The following is a 19829-nucleotide window of genomic DNA, read 5'->3' as shown; positions in this document are numbered from 1 at the left end:
AGGCAGGGGGAGTAGGAGAGGAAGAAGCAGGCTCCCAGTGGAGGAGCCTGATGCGGGGCTCGATCCCAGAACTCTGGGATCACGCCATGAGCCGAAGGCAGAGGCTTAACAACTGAGCCACCTAGGCGCCACCTAGGCGCCCCCTGTTTAATTGTTAAGAACCTTCATCCAAATGGGGATAAACAGTCTCCATTCGGACTGCTAACCTGGGCTTCATTTGCTATTTGTGCTTCTTGGCTCTAAGTGTCCTGCCTCTTCTTCTCCTTATAAACCTTACTTGTGCCTAAATAAGATGCCTTCTCTCTGTAAAATGAGTCACATGAAATCTCCCACACAAAATTCATCCCTTTTATATTGAACTGATACAGACTTTACTTGTCCATGCGGCGCACTCAGAAGCAAGAACTACGAGCCCTTACACTGGAACCAGTAATTCACGCTCAAAACATATGTCGGGCCAAGCGTGGAAGGTACTCTGCTCCTTGCCTAGAATCCTCCTCTTGAAAAGGTTAAAAAAACCTACTTCGTTTTCCTCTGACTGAATTTGCCGCGTTCATTCTGCAGCTCGTCCATTGGACATCTCAGCCATTGCTATGATGCATTTTAAGCGAATAGAAAGGATGGCTGCAGGGGTGAATACACGAGTTAAGCAATGTTTGTGTTGGTTACTCATGGAGAACCTGGAATCCAACCTCACTAAAACAAGTAATCGGCCTAGCTGGGTCATTCTAGAAGGATCCAGCTTTGGGCTGACTATTTCCTGCCAGAGAGGCTCCTTGGCAGGAGTTTATCTTTCAGGAAAGAGGCTCCAGAAGAGTTTTATTTTGTTCTCATTCACCGGCCGTATTTCCTCTCTCTTCCCGGCCGCTTGAAGTGACTGGATCATAGTATAGCCCTCCCAGGCTCTGATTCCGTGGGTGCAGTATTACTGGGCATCCTTCTAGATTCAGATATTCGTGTTCACCTTTTTGTCTTCAGTCACTGTGCTTATTTTATAAAAGGAGTGTTCTTTTTAAGGAAATTCAAAGATAAGGAGGGCTTTACAATATATTATTATGGACTCACTTCTCTGTGAGGAAAAGGCTTTTGGAATTAAAGGGCTCATCCCACTGGCCAGTGGCCCTTTGAGGCTCCCTTGAAGGAGACTGTTAATCAGATTCTGACCATCTGGTGAGCAAAGGCACAGTTTCTCCGGCTGTCGTGCGTGAACAGGATCTCTACTCACGAATACAAAAGTGCGCTCGCTCATCATCAACAGAACTAGTGATGCAAACAGAAAAAAGTTTACACGTGGCCGTGCGCACGTGGATGTGGCAGGAACAGGAAAACTGCACGCGTGCAATGATAAAGAATCAGGTCACGCCCCACTTTCTGAGCCCCCCTCTTGTTTCTCATCACCCGCCTGACTTTTTTGCCTTTGCTGTTCTTAGAAGCAGAGCTCTTGTCTCCCGTCTCACCGTGGGGGGTGCAGGGGGGCTTTGTAAGGAGATTTCTCCTCTTCCTCCTTTCTCCTTTAAAACTCAGGTCGGGGGCGCCTGGGTGGCACAGCGGTTGAGCGTCTGCCTTCGGCTCAGGGCGTGATCCCGGCGTTCTGGGATCGAGCCCCACATCAGGCTCCTCCGCTATGAGCCTGCTTCTTCCTCTCCCACTCCCCCTGCTTGTGTTCCCTCTCTCGCTGGCTGTCTCTCTCTCTGTCGAATAAATAAATAAAATGTTTAAAAAATAAATAAAAAATAAAAAATAAAACTCAGGTCGGTGGCAGGACAGGCTAAATGGGTGATGGGAATTAAAGAGGGCCCTTGTTGGGATGAGCACTGGGTGTCGTATGTGAGTGACGACTCACTGAATACCACTCCTGAAACCCAATACGACACCATATGTTAACTAACTTGAATTTAAATAAAATATCAAAAAATAAATAAAACTCCCATCGTAAGGACTGCTGTGTGCATGGACTCATGGACGCACATGAGTCAGACGGAAGTTGAGAGCCTCGGGCTATCAGCCTCTGTCTACGTGAACAATTTCCTGTTCAAAGGGTCTACAGACTGTTGGCTGGTCATCTCGGCCCAGAGCAGCTGCCTTCTCTAATACTGGAACAATCAAAGCTTTAGCTTCCCATTGGTTCTCTTCTGGCCATTTTCATGGCATGAATTCCATCATCTGGAGGGAGTGCACCTAAAATAGCCCTGGCCCATTGCCTGGTGCAGCCGCAGCCAGAAATACGCACAGTGGTCAAGTGCTTACTTGCTAGTCAGCTAATCGAAATAGTTTTTCTACATAAAGTGATTATTGACTTCAGAGAAATACCATTTATTGTCAATAAGCTAGGAATTGTGGCATTTCCACGGTTCTAGAATGAGGTGTTTCTTCCGAAGTATATGTGCGATTGCTTTTCTTTGCCAACAACAGATTTTCTCTCATTTTTTTTCTGTTTCTCCCCCTCACCTTTCAGTCTTTAAAGAAGCTCAACCATGCCAATGTAGTAAAATTAAAAGAAGTTATCAGAGAAAATGATCATCTTTATTTTATCTTCGAGTACATGAAGGAAAATCTTTACCAACTCATTAAAGAAAGGTACAGTTTGGTCATCATGATCTTAGAAATAAATATCACAAAGTAGATGTGTTTTCTTTTTTTTTTTTTTTTGAAGATTTTATTTATTTATTCGACAGAGATAGAGACAGCCAGCGAGAGAGGGAACACAAGCAGGGGGAGTGGGAGAGGAAGAAGCAGGCTCATAGCGGAGGAGCCTGATGTGGGGCTCGATCCCATAACGCCGGGATCACTCCCTGAGCTGAAGGCAGACGCTTAACCGCTGTGCCACCCAGGCGCCCCAGTAGATGTGTTTTCTTTTTGCTTTTGTCTGTTACAGTTAACACTGCTTAGGCTTCCCTGTTGAAAGCTGCCCAGTAGGTGAAGGGCCCAGCCCACGTTCTTACTCGAGAGGCCTCGTGATGGCTTCATAGACGCTGCTTTCAATGCAGCCGTTTTCATGTTTCAACGGGTTGTTCACCCAGAGAAGCTCAGAGATTGAACAGATACTCCGCAGCTCTCCATTCCCACAAGGACGGATGGGCAAAGCGATCACAGGTCAGGGAGTAACAGCCTCATGTATTCTGAGACCTCCACTGAGAACTTGCAGGTTTACTGCACCTCCTTTCTTGTACAGCGCTCAGGGGCTTGTGTGCTGGGAAGAGGAAACTAATAACAAACTTACCTGCTATGGTAATTGCGAACTTTGAAAGGGAACCACGTGGAACTTCTCGAGCATATTTTCTCAGTGGCGAGCAAGCGCCATTCCCAGCTTCTCTCTGGGTGAATTCTGCCAACAAACACGGTCATCATTGTCACTAACAACAGTGAAGCTATGTGGTTTGCCCAACCAGGGGCGAATACGGCACTATCGCCTACTATCCGCTACATTTCATAAGGACTTCATCTGGAAGACCTCAGATTTTCCCCATTAAAAAATGTTTTTCCCATTCACATTTTTTAAAAGTTTTATTGTATATTATGGAGAGAGAAGATTTTTATACGATCAGAGGGATTGGGGGGGGCAGTTACTATAAAATTTGTAATCTTTTCTTCTTTGTAACATAACTGAACATACCAATTACCAATATGCCAATACTCCAGTGTTTACAGGGTAGCTGTCTTGTATGGACAAATGGTTGCTTTTCTTTGGTCTTTATTATCAAAGGATCTGGTCACATTAGTGTGTGAGCAAATGTTTTCTTAAAATCTTACTGTATAACCAAAAGAACAGGAACATGGAGTATTTGTTCGCATATGTAAATCTAGATTTATAACTTTTTTCCTCCTCTCTCCCATCCAGAAATAAGTTGTTTCCTGAATCTGCTATAAGGAATATCATGTACCAGATATTACAGGGACTTGCATTTATTCACAAACACGGTAGGTGATTTGGAGTCTTGTACTTTTTAACAGCAGTGACATGTTGTCGTCAGGCAGAAGGTACAGGGGAAGCATCACGGTCTTTTGTGACTACCTCCCAGAAGAGGTTGACGGGTTGAGAGGCTGACAGTGAGGTTTGGGATGTGTTCTCTTTTGTAACTTGACTTCTGAATTTTTCTCATTATTTATCATGTCTGCGTGTTCTTCTTCTTCAGGCTTTAACATTAAGCTCGTTGGTTATAGATCTAAAAGTTATTCCTGCCTGTTAGCTGGTGTATTAAGACACCTAAGATTAGAATTCAGAGACATTTCACGTATTGTGTGTAATCTCCTACTACTGCTTCACCGTGGCTTCTCATTTTCCTGATGTATTATATTTCAGTTCAAAAGTGTTCTAAAATGGCCTAACAAAATTTATTCAACACAGGAAAATAAAATCACTTAAAAATTAGCAAAGAAAGGAAAAGGTGAAGGTAGAACAAGGTATGGATTTAGCTAGAGGGGAAGTTAACCTGCAAAATGTACGTCTGCAAGTCCTATTTAGGTAAAAGAAATAGGCTACAGACTTGATTCTGAGCTTTCTTTCTTTTTTTTTTAATAATAGTTTTTTATTATGTTATGTTAGTCACCATACAGTACGTCCTTAGTTTTTGATGCAATGTTCCATGATTCATTGTTTGCGTATAACACCCAGCGCTCCATGCAATACGTGCCCTCCTTACTACCCATCACCAGCCTATCCCGTTCCCCCACCCCCCTCCCCTCTGAAGCCCTCAGTTTGTTTCCCAGAGTCCATAGTCTCTCGTGGTTCATTCCACCTTCTGTTTACCCCCCTTCATTCTTCCCTTGCTTCTCCTACCAATCTTCCTGCTAGTTCTTATGTGAGCTTGCTTTCTGACAATGCAAAATGTGAAACATGACCAGTTGTATCCAACATAGTTCCCCCTTACTAGATTTATCAGTGACTTCATGATAAACAGTGATAGTTTGCATAGGGCAGTTTCCTGTCATAACCCTCATTCTAGGCCAGTTCTATCACCTGATCAGAGAAAACAGTCCTGCTGGGGCCCAGTGTGATTCACTGTAGTGACGGTCTGGGTCGTCCAAGGAGAGATTTAGAATATCTACAGGAATGGATGGCCATATACCCTTTGGGAAATCCTCCAATACTGTTGTCCTTAGCTGAGCTTTTGAAAGGTGTTGAATAACAATGACTCTGAAACTGTATTTTCCAGCAAACACCTGGGGCGCTGCTAAGTCTCTGCTACTAACTAGACGTAGACCCCCCCTTCTTGTGGACCTAGAGCCCTGGGATGGGCGTGTTCACCAGTGGAGCCAGGAGTCACTTTAACTTTGAAGACAGATGGGCCAAGCAATGGATCTTACACAGGCAGAAAGCCATTCACCCCCAGCCTAAAGATGTTGTTGCCATTGCAAATATTGCACCAACAGATGAGTTCCATTACCGAATAAGGAACCAGGGCTGAAGCCCTTTGATAATACGGTCAGTGCAGATTTGACACAAATTGGCAGTGAGTAGAAAAGATACCGTGCCTCAGCCAGTGGCCCCGTTCATCTGGGATCCTTCCCAGCCCGCTCTTTAACCTCTAAGAGGCCCCTCGGTTAGAGGCTGTCTGTGCAAATCCATGTCAGCCTCAGGCACATGCTGAGTCATCAGTGAGTAATATGCAAGACTGAGTCCACTTGTGAACCAATTCCTACAGGAAGTTTTTAGTAAAAAGTCAGCCCGATTCTGCTGGCTTCAATAGAGCCTTCAGTCACCGGGATGGAATTCACAAGGGATGGAATTTGCAAAACATGAAAAACTGTTATGGTGTCTGAGGCACAAATAGGGGGAGAAGGGTAACTTACTGGATTTAAGAGCCCAGCAAAAGAAAGTGATGAGAAATCAAAGAGATTCTCAGAAGAGAAAGGTCGGCCAGAATGTTTTCACACAGGGACGGTCACATAATGTCTCCATTACTCGGGCTGTTTGCTCAGTCCTGGAAACTGAGTAGTGGACCTCAAAGAAAATGAACATTCATTGGCTTTCTCTTCTTTTCCTTTGGTTGCTTTTTGTGAGACTCGGGTATCTGTTGCCAGAAAGGACTTGTAGTCTTTTGCCTGGGTCTCTACCTAACCCCATCGAATGAACTCACACACTCACACGTGTGCCTCATGCCTGTGCATACGCATACCTGTCTACACGTACACAAGCCCACATATCTGCGTGTACACTGCTCCCCCCACACACCCACACCCACAAATGCACGTCTGTGGGCACACACACATGCGTATTTGTATCCAGTAATGTAGCATCCAGAGACTGTTGTGACACCACAGCTCTTGGAAACTCCGCACCGTCAGTTTCCCTCACACCCCTTGGACACTCAGATCGTGTATGAAGACGGTGCAAGGGAAGGCTCAGGTCATGGACTAAGTCAGAGCACCTCTGTTTTCGCAACCCCAGGGCCATCGCTATTACCAAAGATTCTTGTAGATGCTTTCCCCCAGCTGTTAAGTACCCAGGTCTAGTTTGAGCTTCATAACATTTCCTCTGTCACCCGACTGATTTCCTTGCCACCTTCTCAGTTAGCAAGGACAGATGGTATCTGTTCCTTCCAAAGAAGAAGAAACTGATGTTCAGAGAGGCTGAAAGACCTGCCAAAGACCCCACTGCAACAAAGTAGTAGGGGGGAGGTTAGCTGGGGATCGGTGCCCATTTGCCATGCTTTACTAGAAAAACCTGTCTTTTCTCAAAGAGAACCAGAGAATCAGAGGTGAACAAACCAGTGATGATAATTGTAGGGGGAAGGATATTAATTTTACAGGTCCCTTCTCATTTTCATTGATAAATGATTTTCGGAAACGTTATAATGGTTGGTTTTTGTACGGTATTGACTTGCCTTTGTTTCAGTGCACATGTAACTCCGTACTATCCCTTTCCTCCGGTAATGGAAAAAAAAATCATCTGAAGTGCTTCTCAGATGTGTCTTGTTAGCTTGTTCTCACTGCGAGAAGGTGCATTCTGCCCCCAGGGAGTGGCCTCCTTGGAGAGCGGAGAGCCCCGCTGCAGGCAGTTGCTATAGCCATAGTTCGTGTCACCGAGTGCTCTCCCCCCGTAGGGAATGAAAACGTGACTGCACTTGGTGCTGACTGAGCAATGCCAGAGCGTATGTACTTTGCTGGAATTAAATAATTAATGCAAACCAGGTTTCATCCTTGACCTGCCCTTGGAAATGTCCAGCTCACACTTACTCACTGTTACCCAATCAGAAATGCCTTAGGTGGCTTGGAGGACAGTGTTTTGCCCCGACAAGTGGTTCTCTGCTTCTGTGTTTCACCACTGTCTCGCAGTGCATGACCTTGAGTCATACCTTGGCCTTTCTGTGTGTGGCTGTCCTGTTGGTCTTCTTGATCATAAAAACACTGTAGGTTTAAACTCAGTAATATCTGTGAAACTAACAACTTCCACAGCAGGAAGGAGTGCTCCGTAAATTCCTCGCGTTTCAGTATTCCAGTTACTTCCATATATTCATATCAGCTTCATCATCACCAGAATGTGGCAGAGGGGAGAAAGCCTTCTTTGTGGCGTGATGTTTTCCTTGCCCAAGGGTCGTTAATGAAAAGTAAGCACCACACAGTTTCTGCCAGGATGAAAGAGAAAATCCCTCTGTTATTTGACTGGCATGGGGTACCCTGAAATTAAAAGGAAGGTCTGTTCCTGTCTTCTGGAAGCCAAACAGTTCTGAACAGGAAGATTCTTATCTTAAGAGCACTTTGCTGTTGCGTGATGTCTGAATGACCCATCTGTTCAGGTTTCCATTGTGAATCAGAAGCCCAGAGGAAGAAGTGGGCTCATTGTTACAAGCTGCTGTGCACACATCAGCAGAACACGTACCTAGCTAAGAATTGGATCAGAGCTCAGTGCCACCTCCTCACAGCTGAAGCACATGGCTAGCTTCATAAGCCTTAATGCTTCCGTGCAAAAAATGGAGCTGTGTCTGCCTGCCCCCCATTGGGAGGATAAACGAGAGGATTCATACTACTACTAAGGACAAGGTCTCGCAAGGTGCCAGAATGCCAAGCAAGGCTTTAAAACCTTTAGAAAATTAACACATTGAATCCTGCAAAACGAGCCCTGAAGGTTTTCTTCCCAGTTTCCAGATTAGGAAAATGAGGCACAGAGAGGTTAAGTGATTTTCCAGACAATGAACAGAATTGAGATTTGAAATTGGGCAACCTGATCGGTCTGCACACTTAACCACTATGCTGCATTGCCTCTTATATGGAAATTATAACGTTTTGTTAAAATAGAGATGAAAAATAAATGTCCATGACATGAAGGTGTTATAGTTTTAATTACCAAAGAATAGAACTCATAGGTATAAGACTAATAGTTAATTTAGTAATGAAAAGAACAGAGGGCTCGGTATTCTACAGACATATTCATGAATGCTTCCTAGTTATAAAGGCTTATACTCAAATACGGTATAACAACATATGTCACCTGACAAATACAGTTTTCATTAGACATTTGTAAGGTTTGTTTGCAATTAAGTTTTTTCCTAGCCATTGTTCCTCTGATTGTTTTGGGCCTGAAGTATGATCTACAGAACGTGAAGCTGCTTAAACAGATACATGGGGGACCAGAATCTTCATTCTCCTCATTTTATGAGTGCACCTGTTCTGGTGGGATTAAAGAGGAGCTGGCAGTGAGGGAAAGGATAGAGCTTGACCAGTGCAAGGAGGTGGTCTGTGCTCACAGGAGCATGACCTATGGTGGAAGCAAGGTGCAAGGTCTGGAATGTAAGAGTGATACTTGTATCACAGGACTAGTCAGTGTGATGGGATGAGCTGAGCAAGGATAAGGTGCAAGTTCGTTGAGGTGGTTGCTGTAGATGGTGGCAGAGGGAGCTCGCCATGGGGCTTGGGTGCTGGAGGACAAATGACTCATGATAAGGGAAAGGCTCCATGAGTTTGGAAATGATCATTTAGCCCAAGTAGAGGAGAAAGAGGGAGTCTAAGAGGAGAAATAGCGTCAGTGTGTACTTGAGAGGATTAGAACCACAAATGAAGATTTAACTATATGGATTGAGAGGGACAGAGTAGAGCCCAACAATGGCTCTAGCACATTTCTGGTAGGATTATGAGTAATTAACCACACCCCCCAACCATCACCAACCAATGACTCACTTTTCCCATCTGTTCAGTCAAAAAATGATGTTTGCCATTTCTTTTTTTCACTGGTGTGTTTTTAATGCTCTGAGTTTTGGGAAGATAGGCCATGGTCCCACAGTTCATAGCTTTTCAGGGCCACAGGAGTTTTCCTGCACGCACTCATGAAAGATCACTCTCTGGTAACTGCTTCTGTCTGCACAGTCTTAAGCCAATTCCAAGATGGGAGCGTACAACCAGGCCTTCTGGGAGCTGGAGGGTGCTCTGAAGAACACAGGGTCCAAATATGATGACTCAGCTCTACAGAGTCTCAGAAGCCACCCACTCTGGTGCGCACTGATCATCTTTATTTAATTCATCTGATAATAAGCCTTCCAAAGTTGTCCACATCAGAAAATTCCTTTATTTTAAAGGCCATCCTTGACTACTACTGAATTACCATTTGAATTTGCTGACAGCCTCAAGTTGGGGTCTTACTATGATTTAGGTTTAATTTATTAGTAATTTGGTTAGGATACTTAAGGAAGTGGTGTGAAGAGGGCCATAGGGTATATATTGGTGTGGTAGCGGGACAAGGAATGAAGCAGTGGAATATAGACATATATATTTTTTTCTTTCCACACACATTTCCATGCAAACGAGATACATAGGCGTGTGCACACACGTATTCGTAGGATGTACCAATAGCAAACTCTCTGTCCCTCTCTGGTCTAACCCAGGTAGGACTTCTTTGATCTTCTCAAGGCCTTGGATTATGGGAAACAGAAGCAGCCTTTGGTGGGAAGGAAGTACCTCCTCTTCTCACTTGTGGCCCTCTTTGAATATATATGATCCCCTCTGTACCTTCAGCCCCTTCTTTTTTTTAAATTTTTTTTAAATTTATTTATTTATTTTAAAGAGAGAGCGTGAGTGGGAGGGGCAGAGGGAGAAGGAGAGAGAGAGTCTTAAGCAGACTCCACATTGAGCACGGAGCCCAACACAGGGCTCAGTCTCATGACCCTGAGATCATGACCTGAGCTGAAACCAAGAGTCCAGTGCTTGACCAACTGCGCCACGCAGGCGCCCCCCCTTCAGCCCCTTCTGTGTGCTCTGTAATTATATGTATTTTGTGCATCTTAGCCAGCCATTCACCTGCAGACCCATCATTATGCCATGATACTATCCATTTGGAGTGTGACCTAATACCAAGCTCTGGCGATGAACAGAGGGGAGTGTCTTCTCTTTAAAACACGGTTGCTTTCCGTGACATGACATCCAGTGCATGTTCGGGTCTAACCACATCGCAATCACCCATCCCTTCCTCTAGAGCAGAGAGGGTTGGGGGGATTTAGTCCTGCTGGAACTTCCCCTTGCTGAGGACTTCCTGCTCTGAGCCTTCAGTGTCTCCCCCACTGCTTCAGGGTCACTGCTCTTCTCACTTCTCAGTTGCTGTCTTGAGAGCCTTCCTGCCTCCTGGTCTTCTCTCTGTTGCCCGTGCCTACTTGGCCAAAGTAAATTTATCACTATTGAGCTCTTTCATGTTCCCTACAAACCTATTCAAGACCTCTGTTTGGTCAATAAGACTATATTATGAGACCATCATGCCTCTACCATGGTGCTAGGCATTTAGAAAAAGTAGAATTGTGGCTTCTACCCTTAAAGTGCTCCATCCGATCAGAGAGAGATGGTCAATATACGTGAAAATGACAGAGTTCTGCTCAAGTTCAGAGGGGACGGCCTATCATGTCTCCCAGGGCAAGAATTGTGTTCATTTGGGTTGCCTCTGAATCCACAGAGCCTTGCCCGGTGCCTGGCCTGGAGTGGGCCCTCAGGGAACATTTATTGGTAGGGTGAATGAGGGAGGAAGGCTAGCATAATTAAAATGGCTTCCTGGAGGATGGGAAACTCCATGTAGGTCTTGAAGGATGACAAAGATTGGGATTGACGTAGATAAAACGAACAAGGGTGCAACATTGCTAATGGGAATAGATCACAATGAACCTGAAGAAAATAAGGAATTTTACCTGATCGGAACATACTTTTTATACATCCTGGTGATAAATATTAGAAAATAAATCTATCTCTTTAGGTAGACTGAAAGGAGTTCAAGCTAATTAAATAACTTTAAAGGAGCCATGGAAGGCCGTGTGCGTGTGTGACAGTGACAAGGGAAAGACAGTGTTTAAATTATCGGGAAGTGTGGAAATCCAGAGAAGCTGATCGAGGAAGGCCTGCCAGCAAGTGGCAGTGCAGGGATAGGCAAGGAGAGCAAAGATTTGGGAGGCATGAGTGAAAAGGAGCAGCAAGGGTCAAATAGGAGATATTTGGGTGAGAAATAGAACACAATTCCATGACTGTTTGGGAAGGACCCGATATAACTGCACGAAACTGGGATATTTTATCAAAGGTTGGGAAGGAAAAAGGATTTGGGAGAGGAGAAAAGCGGTTTGGGACAGGTTGATGGGGAGAGACAGTGATATCCATCTGCTACCCCACTGGAGACGCGAGTCCAGAGAAGGGTGGGAGAGGTGTCAGCGATGCAGATCGGAGCGTCTTCAGCATGGAGGTTGTCAAGGAGTAGTGTAGCTCTTCCGTGGTGGCTATTCATTCCCCCCATCATGTGCTAGTTGGGATGCAACAGTCACAATAATCCACATTGACAGCACATAACAAATACCACCATCCAGCGGCATTCACAGAGTCGTGTGTCCAGTTCTGGTGTCCCCTGAGCTTGAGAGTCACGCAGAATGATGTGTCTCTCAGTGATGCTCTCTACAAGTGGAAGGTTTTAGGTTTTCAGAGGCATTTATCACTGATCGGGGGTGCCTGAGCACACGTGGAAAGTTTGCGTGTTGAATGTCCTTCACGCACCCCCAGAGCTCTGCTCTAGCTGAGACAGGCTTCCCGTTCGGTGAGTTGTCTTTGCCTTCCCCAGCGTGTGCTGCAGATATGCCTCTGCGTCTTCATTAGGCAAAGTAATAAGCATTGAACATATAAAATCTTTGTTGCAACACACCAGAATCTCAGATACGAGTAGGTCGTATTCTTAAATCCCTTGTTCCTTAAACAAAAATTGTAATTGTGTTTTCCTTGTGATACAAACTCTCAGAACTCGTGAGGACTTTTGTCTTCTGAAATGGTTTTAATCTCAAATTTTTTCTAGCTGACTTGGGCAATGTTATATATATATGTATATATTTCCGCCTGGGGTGACAATTTCTTTTTGGAAAGTTATCTCAGCCCATAACAGTTTTGATATTTTAAAAGCTGTTGTCTATCTCGGGAAAAAATTACGAAAAGCAGTTTTTGAATTGTCTTACTTTTTTTTTTTTTAAGATTTAATTTATTTATTTGACAGAGAGAGAGAGAGAGACAGCCAGCGAGAGAGGAAACACAGGAAGGGGGAGTGGGAGAGGAAGAAGCAGGCTCCCAGCAGAGGAGCCTGATGTGGGGCTCGATCCCAGAACACTGGGATCACGCTCTGAGCCAAAGGCAGACACTTAACGACTGAGCCACCCAGGTGCCCCTGAATTGTCTTACATTTTTAATTCATCAGGGGGAATTGAAAGAAGTCCTGTGCATAGAGCCCTCGGTTTCATTCCAGGCTACTTTCAAGTTACAGATATTTATGAAAAGAGAAATATAGCTGCAAAGAGTAATGCAGAAGCAAAATGCACTGGGATTCCTTCTCCATTCTCTCTACAGGCTTCTTCCATCGGGACTTAAAGCCTGAGAACCTCCTCTGCATGGGCCCGGAACTTGTGAAAATTGCAGACTTCGGGTTGGCCCGAGAAATCCGATCAAGACCCCCATACACAGACTATGTATCTACCAGATGGTAAATCCTCTTTCCTCAAAATTATTTAATTGCACTTCTTTAAAATATACCATTATACTGAGGATAACATTAATGTCACAAATAAGTAACTTTTCACTAAAGGTTTAAAAGCTTGGGCTGTAAAGCCTTTTAAAAGGAGGCCTGTTATGGTTTTCCATGATATTAATAATATTTTATATACAGCCCTTACTGACAACCATTTCCTAAGAGTTGTGTAGAAGATTCTCTAAAAACCTGTCTTAAAAACAGAATTTAAGCAGTTGGCCATGACCAAGAAGTAGCCTACAGACAACAGGTTTTATATTCTCTCTTTCTCCTGTTCTCTCTTCTTTTTCCTCACTCTCACCCTGTGTTTCTCAAGGATGCCGTACAGAAGAGTCCTGCCGAGAAATGCTCAGTAGAAAATACTGTGAAATAGAGAAGCCCTACTTTATGACAGCAGCCATGGCAGTTGCCAAGTCCGCCGGAGTCTACCTACCACACAGAACTAGATAGAAATTCAAAATATAGACGGTCTCTCCCTGAGAACTGATGATAGTATTTCATTTAACTTCTGACCTGTAGCAGCACTAACAGGCAGTTCCTCTTTGGCGCTCCAGGTACAGGGCTCCAGAAGTGCTCCTGAGGTCTACCAACTACAGCTCCCCCATTGACATCTGGGCAGTGGGCTGCATCATGGCGGAAGTGTACACCCTCAGGCCACTCTTCCCCGGGGCCAGTGAAATTGACACCATCTTCAAAATTTGCCAGCTGCTGGGGACACCCAAAAAGGTAATGATAGGGGACAGAAGCCCGTGGGCTAAAGCCAGCAGCTTGCCTGAGCTTCCCCTCCTGCAGCCCATGCAGCCCTGGCCCTGTGGATCGCCTGCTCGTCCTGCAGTCTATCTCTCGACCTCAGTGGTCCTTCCCTGCCCTTTTCGGACGTGGCTCCCTCTGGCCCTCTGCTCTTCTCTCGGCCACCTCACCTCCCCTGATGGACTTCTCTATCCTCATGGCTACGACTCCTGCATCCATTCAGAAGTCTCCTAAGTGAAACCCCTCCTTGGAACTGCATTCCCATACTTAGCCTACCTGTGAGATTTTCTCCCAACACCCTCACCTCACCTTGGGACCCAGCATCTGACACGGACTGTGTTTTCTGATCCCCAGCTAGCTTCTTTCCCCGTTCCCCATTCCTGTCCACATTCCTACCGGAATCCCAGCGTCTCAGCCTTGAGGGTAAATTTCAGTGTCACCCTCTCCCTCTTTCTCTCTCTCTCTTCTGTACCCTCCCTTCTCTCATCCAAGCAGCCGGCCACAAATCCTATGGAACTTCGTTGCTCGGCTCTGGCCCAGGAGCCCCGCTGCCACCCCCGCAGGCCAGCGGTGCCCCTCCCCCTGTGTCTGGGGCATCTTCTCAGTCCACCTGCCCTCAAGTCCTGCCCCCAGCTTATCTTTCGCTCTGCAGCCAGATTCCCCCAGACGAACAGCAGCCCCGGTATGGTCCTCCCTGCTAAAAAGACCCATTGAGTCCCTACACCCCACCTTCTTCAGTCTCACCGCTTATCTCCCACGTGCTACCTGCACCCTCCTGCCGCGGTCCTGGTGGCGCCCCACTTCTGGCTCTGCGCATGCGCGCTCTGCACACCTGGGTGACTTGTCACGTGACCGAATTCCACTCTTTCCAGGGCCCCTCAATAATTTACCCCCTCTCTGCTGCTCTAATCTCTTCTCCATTTCAGCTGTGTTCTGCATTACTAATATCATTATCCCTGTACATCTCTGTGCCCTGGACCATAGGCTTGTCTTTATTTGTATTTATTTTTCCAGGTCCTAGCACCATTGCTGGTACAAACCAGACCCTCCAAAATTCTTTAGATCATTTTTGTAAATCATGAGTGCCACCTTTTCAAGATTTCCAAAGTCTCTTGCTAGAATCTTTCCCTCTTCTGGATACCTGTACCTCTCTTGTAAACCCTCATCACTTTTTTCTCTGTATTATTATTTTTAAATAAATGTCTTATTTTCTCTTTTTGTACAGTGACATATATAAATCCTTAAGGGAAGGATTTATACTGGATTATTTTTGGATACCCAACAATACTAAACATATAGTAAGCACTCAATAACCTCCTAACTGAATAAATGACATTAGCTATACATAATGACACTTTGCCTTAAAAAAAGATGGAAGCAATTATACCAGAATGTGTTTTGTAAAATAGTGTTGGAACTAGAAGGGACCTTAAAGATTATTTGCTCATCATTTTCTGTCATTACCTCCAGAATTTAGTGGTAATTATGCATGAAGCAGTGGGGAGCTTAAGACTGAGTGGAACAGCTTTCTTTACTGCTGGACTTCTCAGCATGGTTATTTTGAATTATCAAGATGGGGATATTGTCAGGTGCCTGGGTGGCTTAGTCAGTTAAGCATCTGCTTTCAGCTTGGGTCATGATCCCAGGGTCCAAGTCCAGCTCCTTGCCGAACAGGGAACCTGTTTCTCCTCTCTCTCTGCTTGCCACTTCCCTTGCTTATGCTGTCTCTGTCTCTCTCTCTCTCTCTCTCTGTCAAATAAATAAAATCTTTTAAAAAAATGAGGATATTGTAATATGTAGGGTATCACAAGTTTATTTAACTTGAAACGAGATGTCTTCTTTTATTTTTTGCCCCCAGACAATTTCTCATTAGCGGTTTCTAAAATCTCTGTCTCATAGAACACAATTGGGAAAATACTCATTTAAACTATCTCGTGTTTAGGTTATAAAACCAGTTGGTGGCAAATTCAGGGTGTTTCCCACGGTTCCCCTGACTTCATGTTCTTTGTAGGCCCTCCATTAGCATTCCCTGTGTTCCACTGCACGCAGTGCCACACTGTGAGTATGAGTGTTATAAGGACATGATCGTTTTTCCATTAGGGGTACATGGGCTCAAGTAGAAACTATCACAAGTGGGCTAAGCAAGATCTTCTATTTCATCTTCTTTCAGACCGACTGGCCTGAAGGCTACCAACTTTCAAGTGCAATGAACTTTCGCTGGCCCCAGTGTGTACCCAATAACTTAAAGACCCTGATTCCAAATGCTAGCAGTGAAGCCATTCAACTCCTGAGAGACATGCTCCAGTGGGATCCCAAGAAACGGCCAACAGCTAGTCAGGTTTTCTTCCGTTTCCTTCTGTTTGATGCATTTCTTATGAAGTTCATATCTGACTCTCAATAATTCCTATAAATCTTATAGGAAGTATCTTATTTGGTATTATGGGTGAAAAATAGTACCAAATGCCACTAATGGTATACTATATATAAAAACATAAAATAGTTTGAAACTCACTGTATACAGTTAAAGGTTTAAACAATAAGGTTGCTTTGAAAATTGGCCTACAGGTTCCCATCACCACATGTGAGGAAATGAAATAAGCAGGTATGTCTACCTGTCTTTGGAGAATGTTTTCAAAGAGATTCTGTTAGTTAAGATTATGTAGCTGTTTCTTATAAGGCAGTACTGGTTGTTGAAAGGGCATTTGAAAATACCTTGTGAAGCCCAGCTCCCTTGTTTTACAGCTGATGGAGAGAGAGCACAGACGAGATAGAGCTAGGATGATAAACATCGGTAGTATTTCATAGCATCTAACGGTTTGTAGATGCTTTAGTGTGTTTTTACGTGACTTTAACCCTGTGAAGAGTCTGTGAAATCAGTGGTACTGTTTTCACTCTATAAGTGAGAACACTGAATCTCAGAAAGTTGAAGCGATTTCCCCTAGTCATTCATCCAGCAACCAGTACGGATCGTGCAACCAACTGGAGTTTGGGGATGCACGTGGTGGGTGTCCTGCTTCATACCTCCTGTTTTCTCAGCCCGCGCTCCCCCAGGCCACTTTGACTTAGATGATATAATGCCCCCAAAGAGATGTGGTAGAGCTGTGGTCTCAGCCACTCCGGTGCCTCCTGCAAGCCTCCGCCTCCCTCTGCATTAATGTGTCTGGCTCCTTCTCAGGCCCCCCTTGGCAATTACGTGGCTCCGAATGACAAAGGTGACCAGTTCTAATCAGAAACAAAGATTTGGCTAAACAAAAGTGATGGGAGGTTTGAAGATAGGGCCGATGTGATGTTAGAATTTGCGAGAACCAGGAGCGCCTGGGTGGCTCAGCCGTTAAGCGTCTGCCTTCGACTCAGGTCATGATCCCAGAGTCCTGGGATCGAGCCTCACGTAGGGCTCCCTGCTCTGCTCTCTGTCAAATAAATAAATAAAATTTAAAAAAAGAAAGAATTTGCAAGAACCAGAGAGACGATAGTGGGGGATTAAGGAATTATGGAAAAGCAGCTTTCCAAAGGCTCAGAAAGGAAAGAGCCATAATTTGGTACCATAAGACTCTGGGTGGCCAGGGTTGGAAAGCTCTCAGAAGTGCACTCCGGGGTTTGAAATTCACAAATATCCTGAGGGCAGGAGAAAAGCCTTCTGACTAACCCAGTTTTTTAAAGGCTGTACCCAGGAGATGAAAAGAAAAAAATCTATAGCAAGGAACCAAGGGAACAATGTGTACCTTTAAGAACAGCATCAGAAAAGCTAAAAATGGCCCCAGATCAGTTTGCAAAAATGCCTGGAACTACAGAGACTTTTCAAGTTAGATGCCAGGGTACAAAACCAGTACCAGAGTCTCCATGTTATTGGCCTCTCTGTCTACACTTACATATAATCATTACAGATGTTTTAGCTATGTCCCAGAGTTATTAAGAAAGGTTATGTTCTGTTCAGTGATTTCCGTTCAAAAAGACTAGGGAATACAGGGAATATTTCAGAAAGAATTGTAAACCCCAGCCCTTTAAGATTTAGCCCCTCACTATCCGGAAAACTGGATTGTTCAGAACAGCTAACAAGGTCTGTTGTTGATAGGCAGGGTTTAACTTTATCATGTATTACATTCTTGGCATTCCTGGGGTAAAATACCTGCTCGTTTTACACTTGATTCTTCAGAGTCTTACAGGATTATTGTGTTTGGCTCTCTCAGTTTTATATTTTATATTATTTATTTGTCTTTTTATGGACTGAGGAAACTGTCTCAGAAAGGTGAAATAGTACATTTAAGACACATAGCAGGGGCACCTGGGAGGCTCAGTCAGGTTAAGTGTCTGACTTTTGATTTTGGTTCAGGTCGTGATCTCAGGGTTGTGAGATCAAGCCCCACATCCGCTCTCGCTCAGCGGGGAGTCTGCTTGGGATTCTCTTCCTTTCCCTCTGCCCACCCCACCCCTGGGGAAGGGGGGAAGATACATAGCAAATAACTTACAGAGCCAGCATCTGCCTGGGTATTATGTAAGACTGATAATGTACCTCTGAAACCAATAATACATTATATGTTAATTCATTGAATTTAAACTTTAAAAATAAATAAACTATATACCAAAACTTAGGATTTGCCAGCACAGACCAATATTTCTATGGCTCCATGATACGAGGCATATGGAAATTATTTAAATATCCTTTAAAGCTTTTAATGAGGTCTACTCATATTAAATGGAAGTTTCAAAGAAAAAAAAAAAAAAGCCAGCATCTGGGTTGAGCCAGATACGTTTCAGAAGTAACCAAGGTAATAGAAGTATAACCGGCTGGTTTATCCAAATAATTTTAAGTGTATACATTTTATATTTTAGATGAGGAAAATCATAAAGAGCATCACACATTCGATGCTGTTTTCTAGTTGGTTTAGGCTAAGAAACTGTAGCAAACTGTCCCATGAAATGTAGCTCAGCGAGCCTGATGGTATTAACCTTCTTGGATAGACTTTTCTCCTAAAGCAGCCCAATGTGTTATTCCAGGCGCTTCGGTACCCTTACTTCCAGATTGGGCATCCCCTGGGCAGCACCACACAGAGCCTTCAGGATTCAGGAAAGGCACAGAAGGATGTCCTGGAAAAGGCAGGCCCACCTCCTCACATCAAGCCGGTCCCCCCTGCCCAGCCCCCGACCAAGCCACACCCTCGGATTTCTTCGAGACAACATCAAGCCAGCCAGCCCCCGCAGCATCTCATGTATCCCTACAAAGCAGAGTCTTCCAGGACAGATCACCCGAACCATCTTCCGGAGGACAAGCCAAGCCCGCTGCTCTTCCCGTCCCTCCATACCAAGAATCCTCAGTCGGTAAGCAGTGAAGATTCGCTAGCGAGCCTTGTCTGGCCTGTTCCTCTTCTGACCCACTTATTGTGTGAAAGATAATCTTTTTTCAGCATATAACATCTAATTACAATGAACGTTAATTATAATAAATGTATCTTTGCTATATCGTGGGATAGTGAAAAGAGCTTTGGCCTTGGAGTTGAAGGTCTAAATTCAGGCTGTGCCTGTTAATAGCGGTGCTGGTGGCGGGCAGCTGCAGTGTCGTGGTTGAGAGCTGCACAGAGCACTCATGGGGCCAGGCCGTCCTGTCTTGGCTCTGCCGCTTCCTAGCTCCACGACCCTGCGCAGGTTCCCTGGCCTCCCTGCCTCTCGCTTCCTCATCTGTAAGGCAGGGGTAAAAATTGCATCTACCTGGTAACAATTCTTTGGGGGACTAAATGAGTTAATACTTGAAAGAATTTAAAATAGTAGCTGACACTTCATTAGAACTTGATAAATGTTAGTCATTGTTATTATTAATCCCTGTGGACTCAGTTTCCTCATCTGTAAAAGGAAGATCCTGATGCCTGTCTTGCCCGCCAGACCAGGAGGCTTGCATGACGATCAAAGGTCCTGCTAATTGTGAAGATGTTTTGAAAAATCACAAAGTGCCGTCATAAAATGTATAGGTTGTTATTCCTATTAATGCTGTCGGTGAATGCCGTTAGTGCGAGGCTGTTAATTGAGCCCAGATCTTTCTCCTCCTCTTGGACTGGTGCTCAAAAGAAAAGAATGAGTGTCAGATTCCATAATAACCTGATAAGGGCATCTAGTTCCCAGTAGCTTTGTG

At 44.6% G+C, this 19829-nt stretch overlaps 1 protein-coding gene across 4 annotated transcripts in view; it reads left to right on the top strand.

Moving 5' to 3' along the window:
* Positions 1 to 19829, top strand: part of CILK1 (ciliogenesis associated kinase 1) — a 57706-nt gene that overhangs the window by 26908 nt on the left and 10969 nt on the right. For 2 of the 4 annotated variants that reach the window (XM_026507235.4, XM_044387165.3), the window contains 6 exons: positions 2456 to 2577; positions 3839 to 3918; positions 12781 to 12913; positions 13513 to 13684; positions 15879 to 16046; positions 18704 to 19024. In XM_026507235.4, coding sequence (XP_026363020.1) covers positions 2456 to 2577; positions 3839 to 3918; positions 12781 to 12913; positions 13513 to 13684; positions 15879 to 16046; positions 18704 to 19024 — 996 coding nt within the window. Of the gene's footprint in view, positions 1 to 2455; positions 2578 to 2706; positions 3094 to 3838; positions 3919 to 12780; positions 12914 to 13512; positions 13685 to 15878; positions 16047 to 18703; positions 19025 to 19829 lie in introns of those variants that run through there. The other 2 variants (XM_048219736.2, XM_057304029.1) reach the window with 2 other exon arrangements.

This window comes from Ursus arctos, unplaced genomic scaffold (genome assembly GCF_023065955.2).
Source record: "Ursus arctos isolate Adak ecotype North America unplaced genomic scaffold, UrsArc2.0 scaffold_29, whole genome shotgun sequence".
NCBI classification, from domain to species: Eukaryota; Metazoa; Chordata; class Mammalia; order Carnivora; family Ursidae; genus Ursus; species Ursus arctos.
This window is presented reverse-complemented; position numbering and strand designations above follow the sequence as displayed.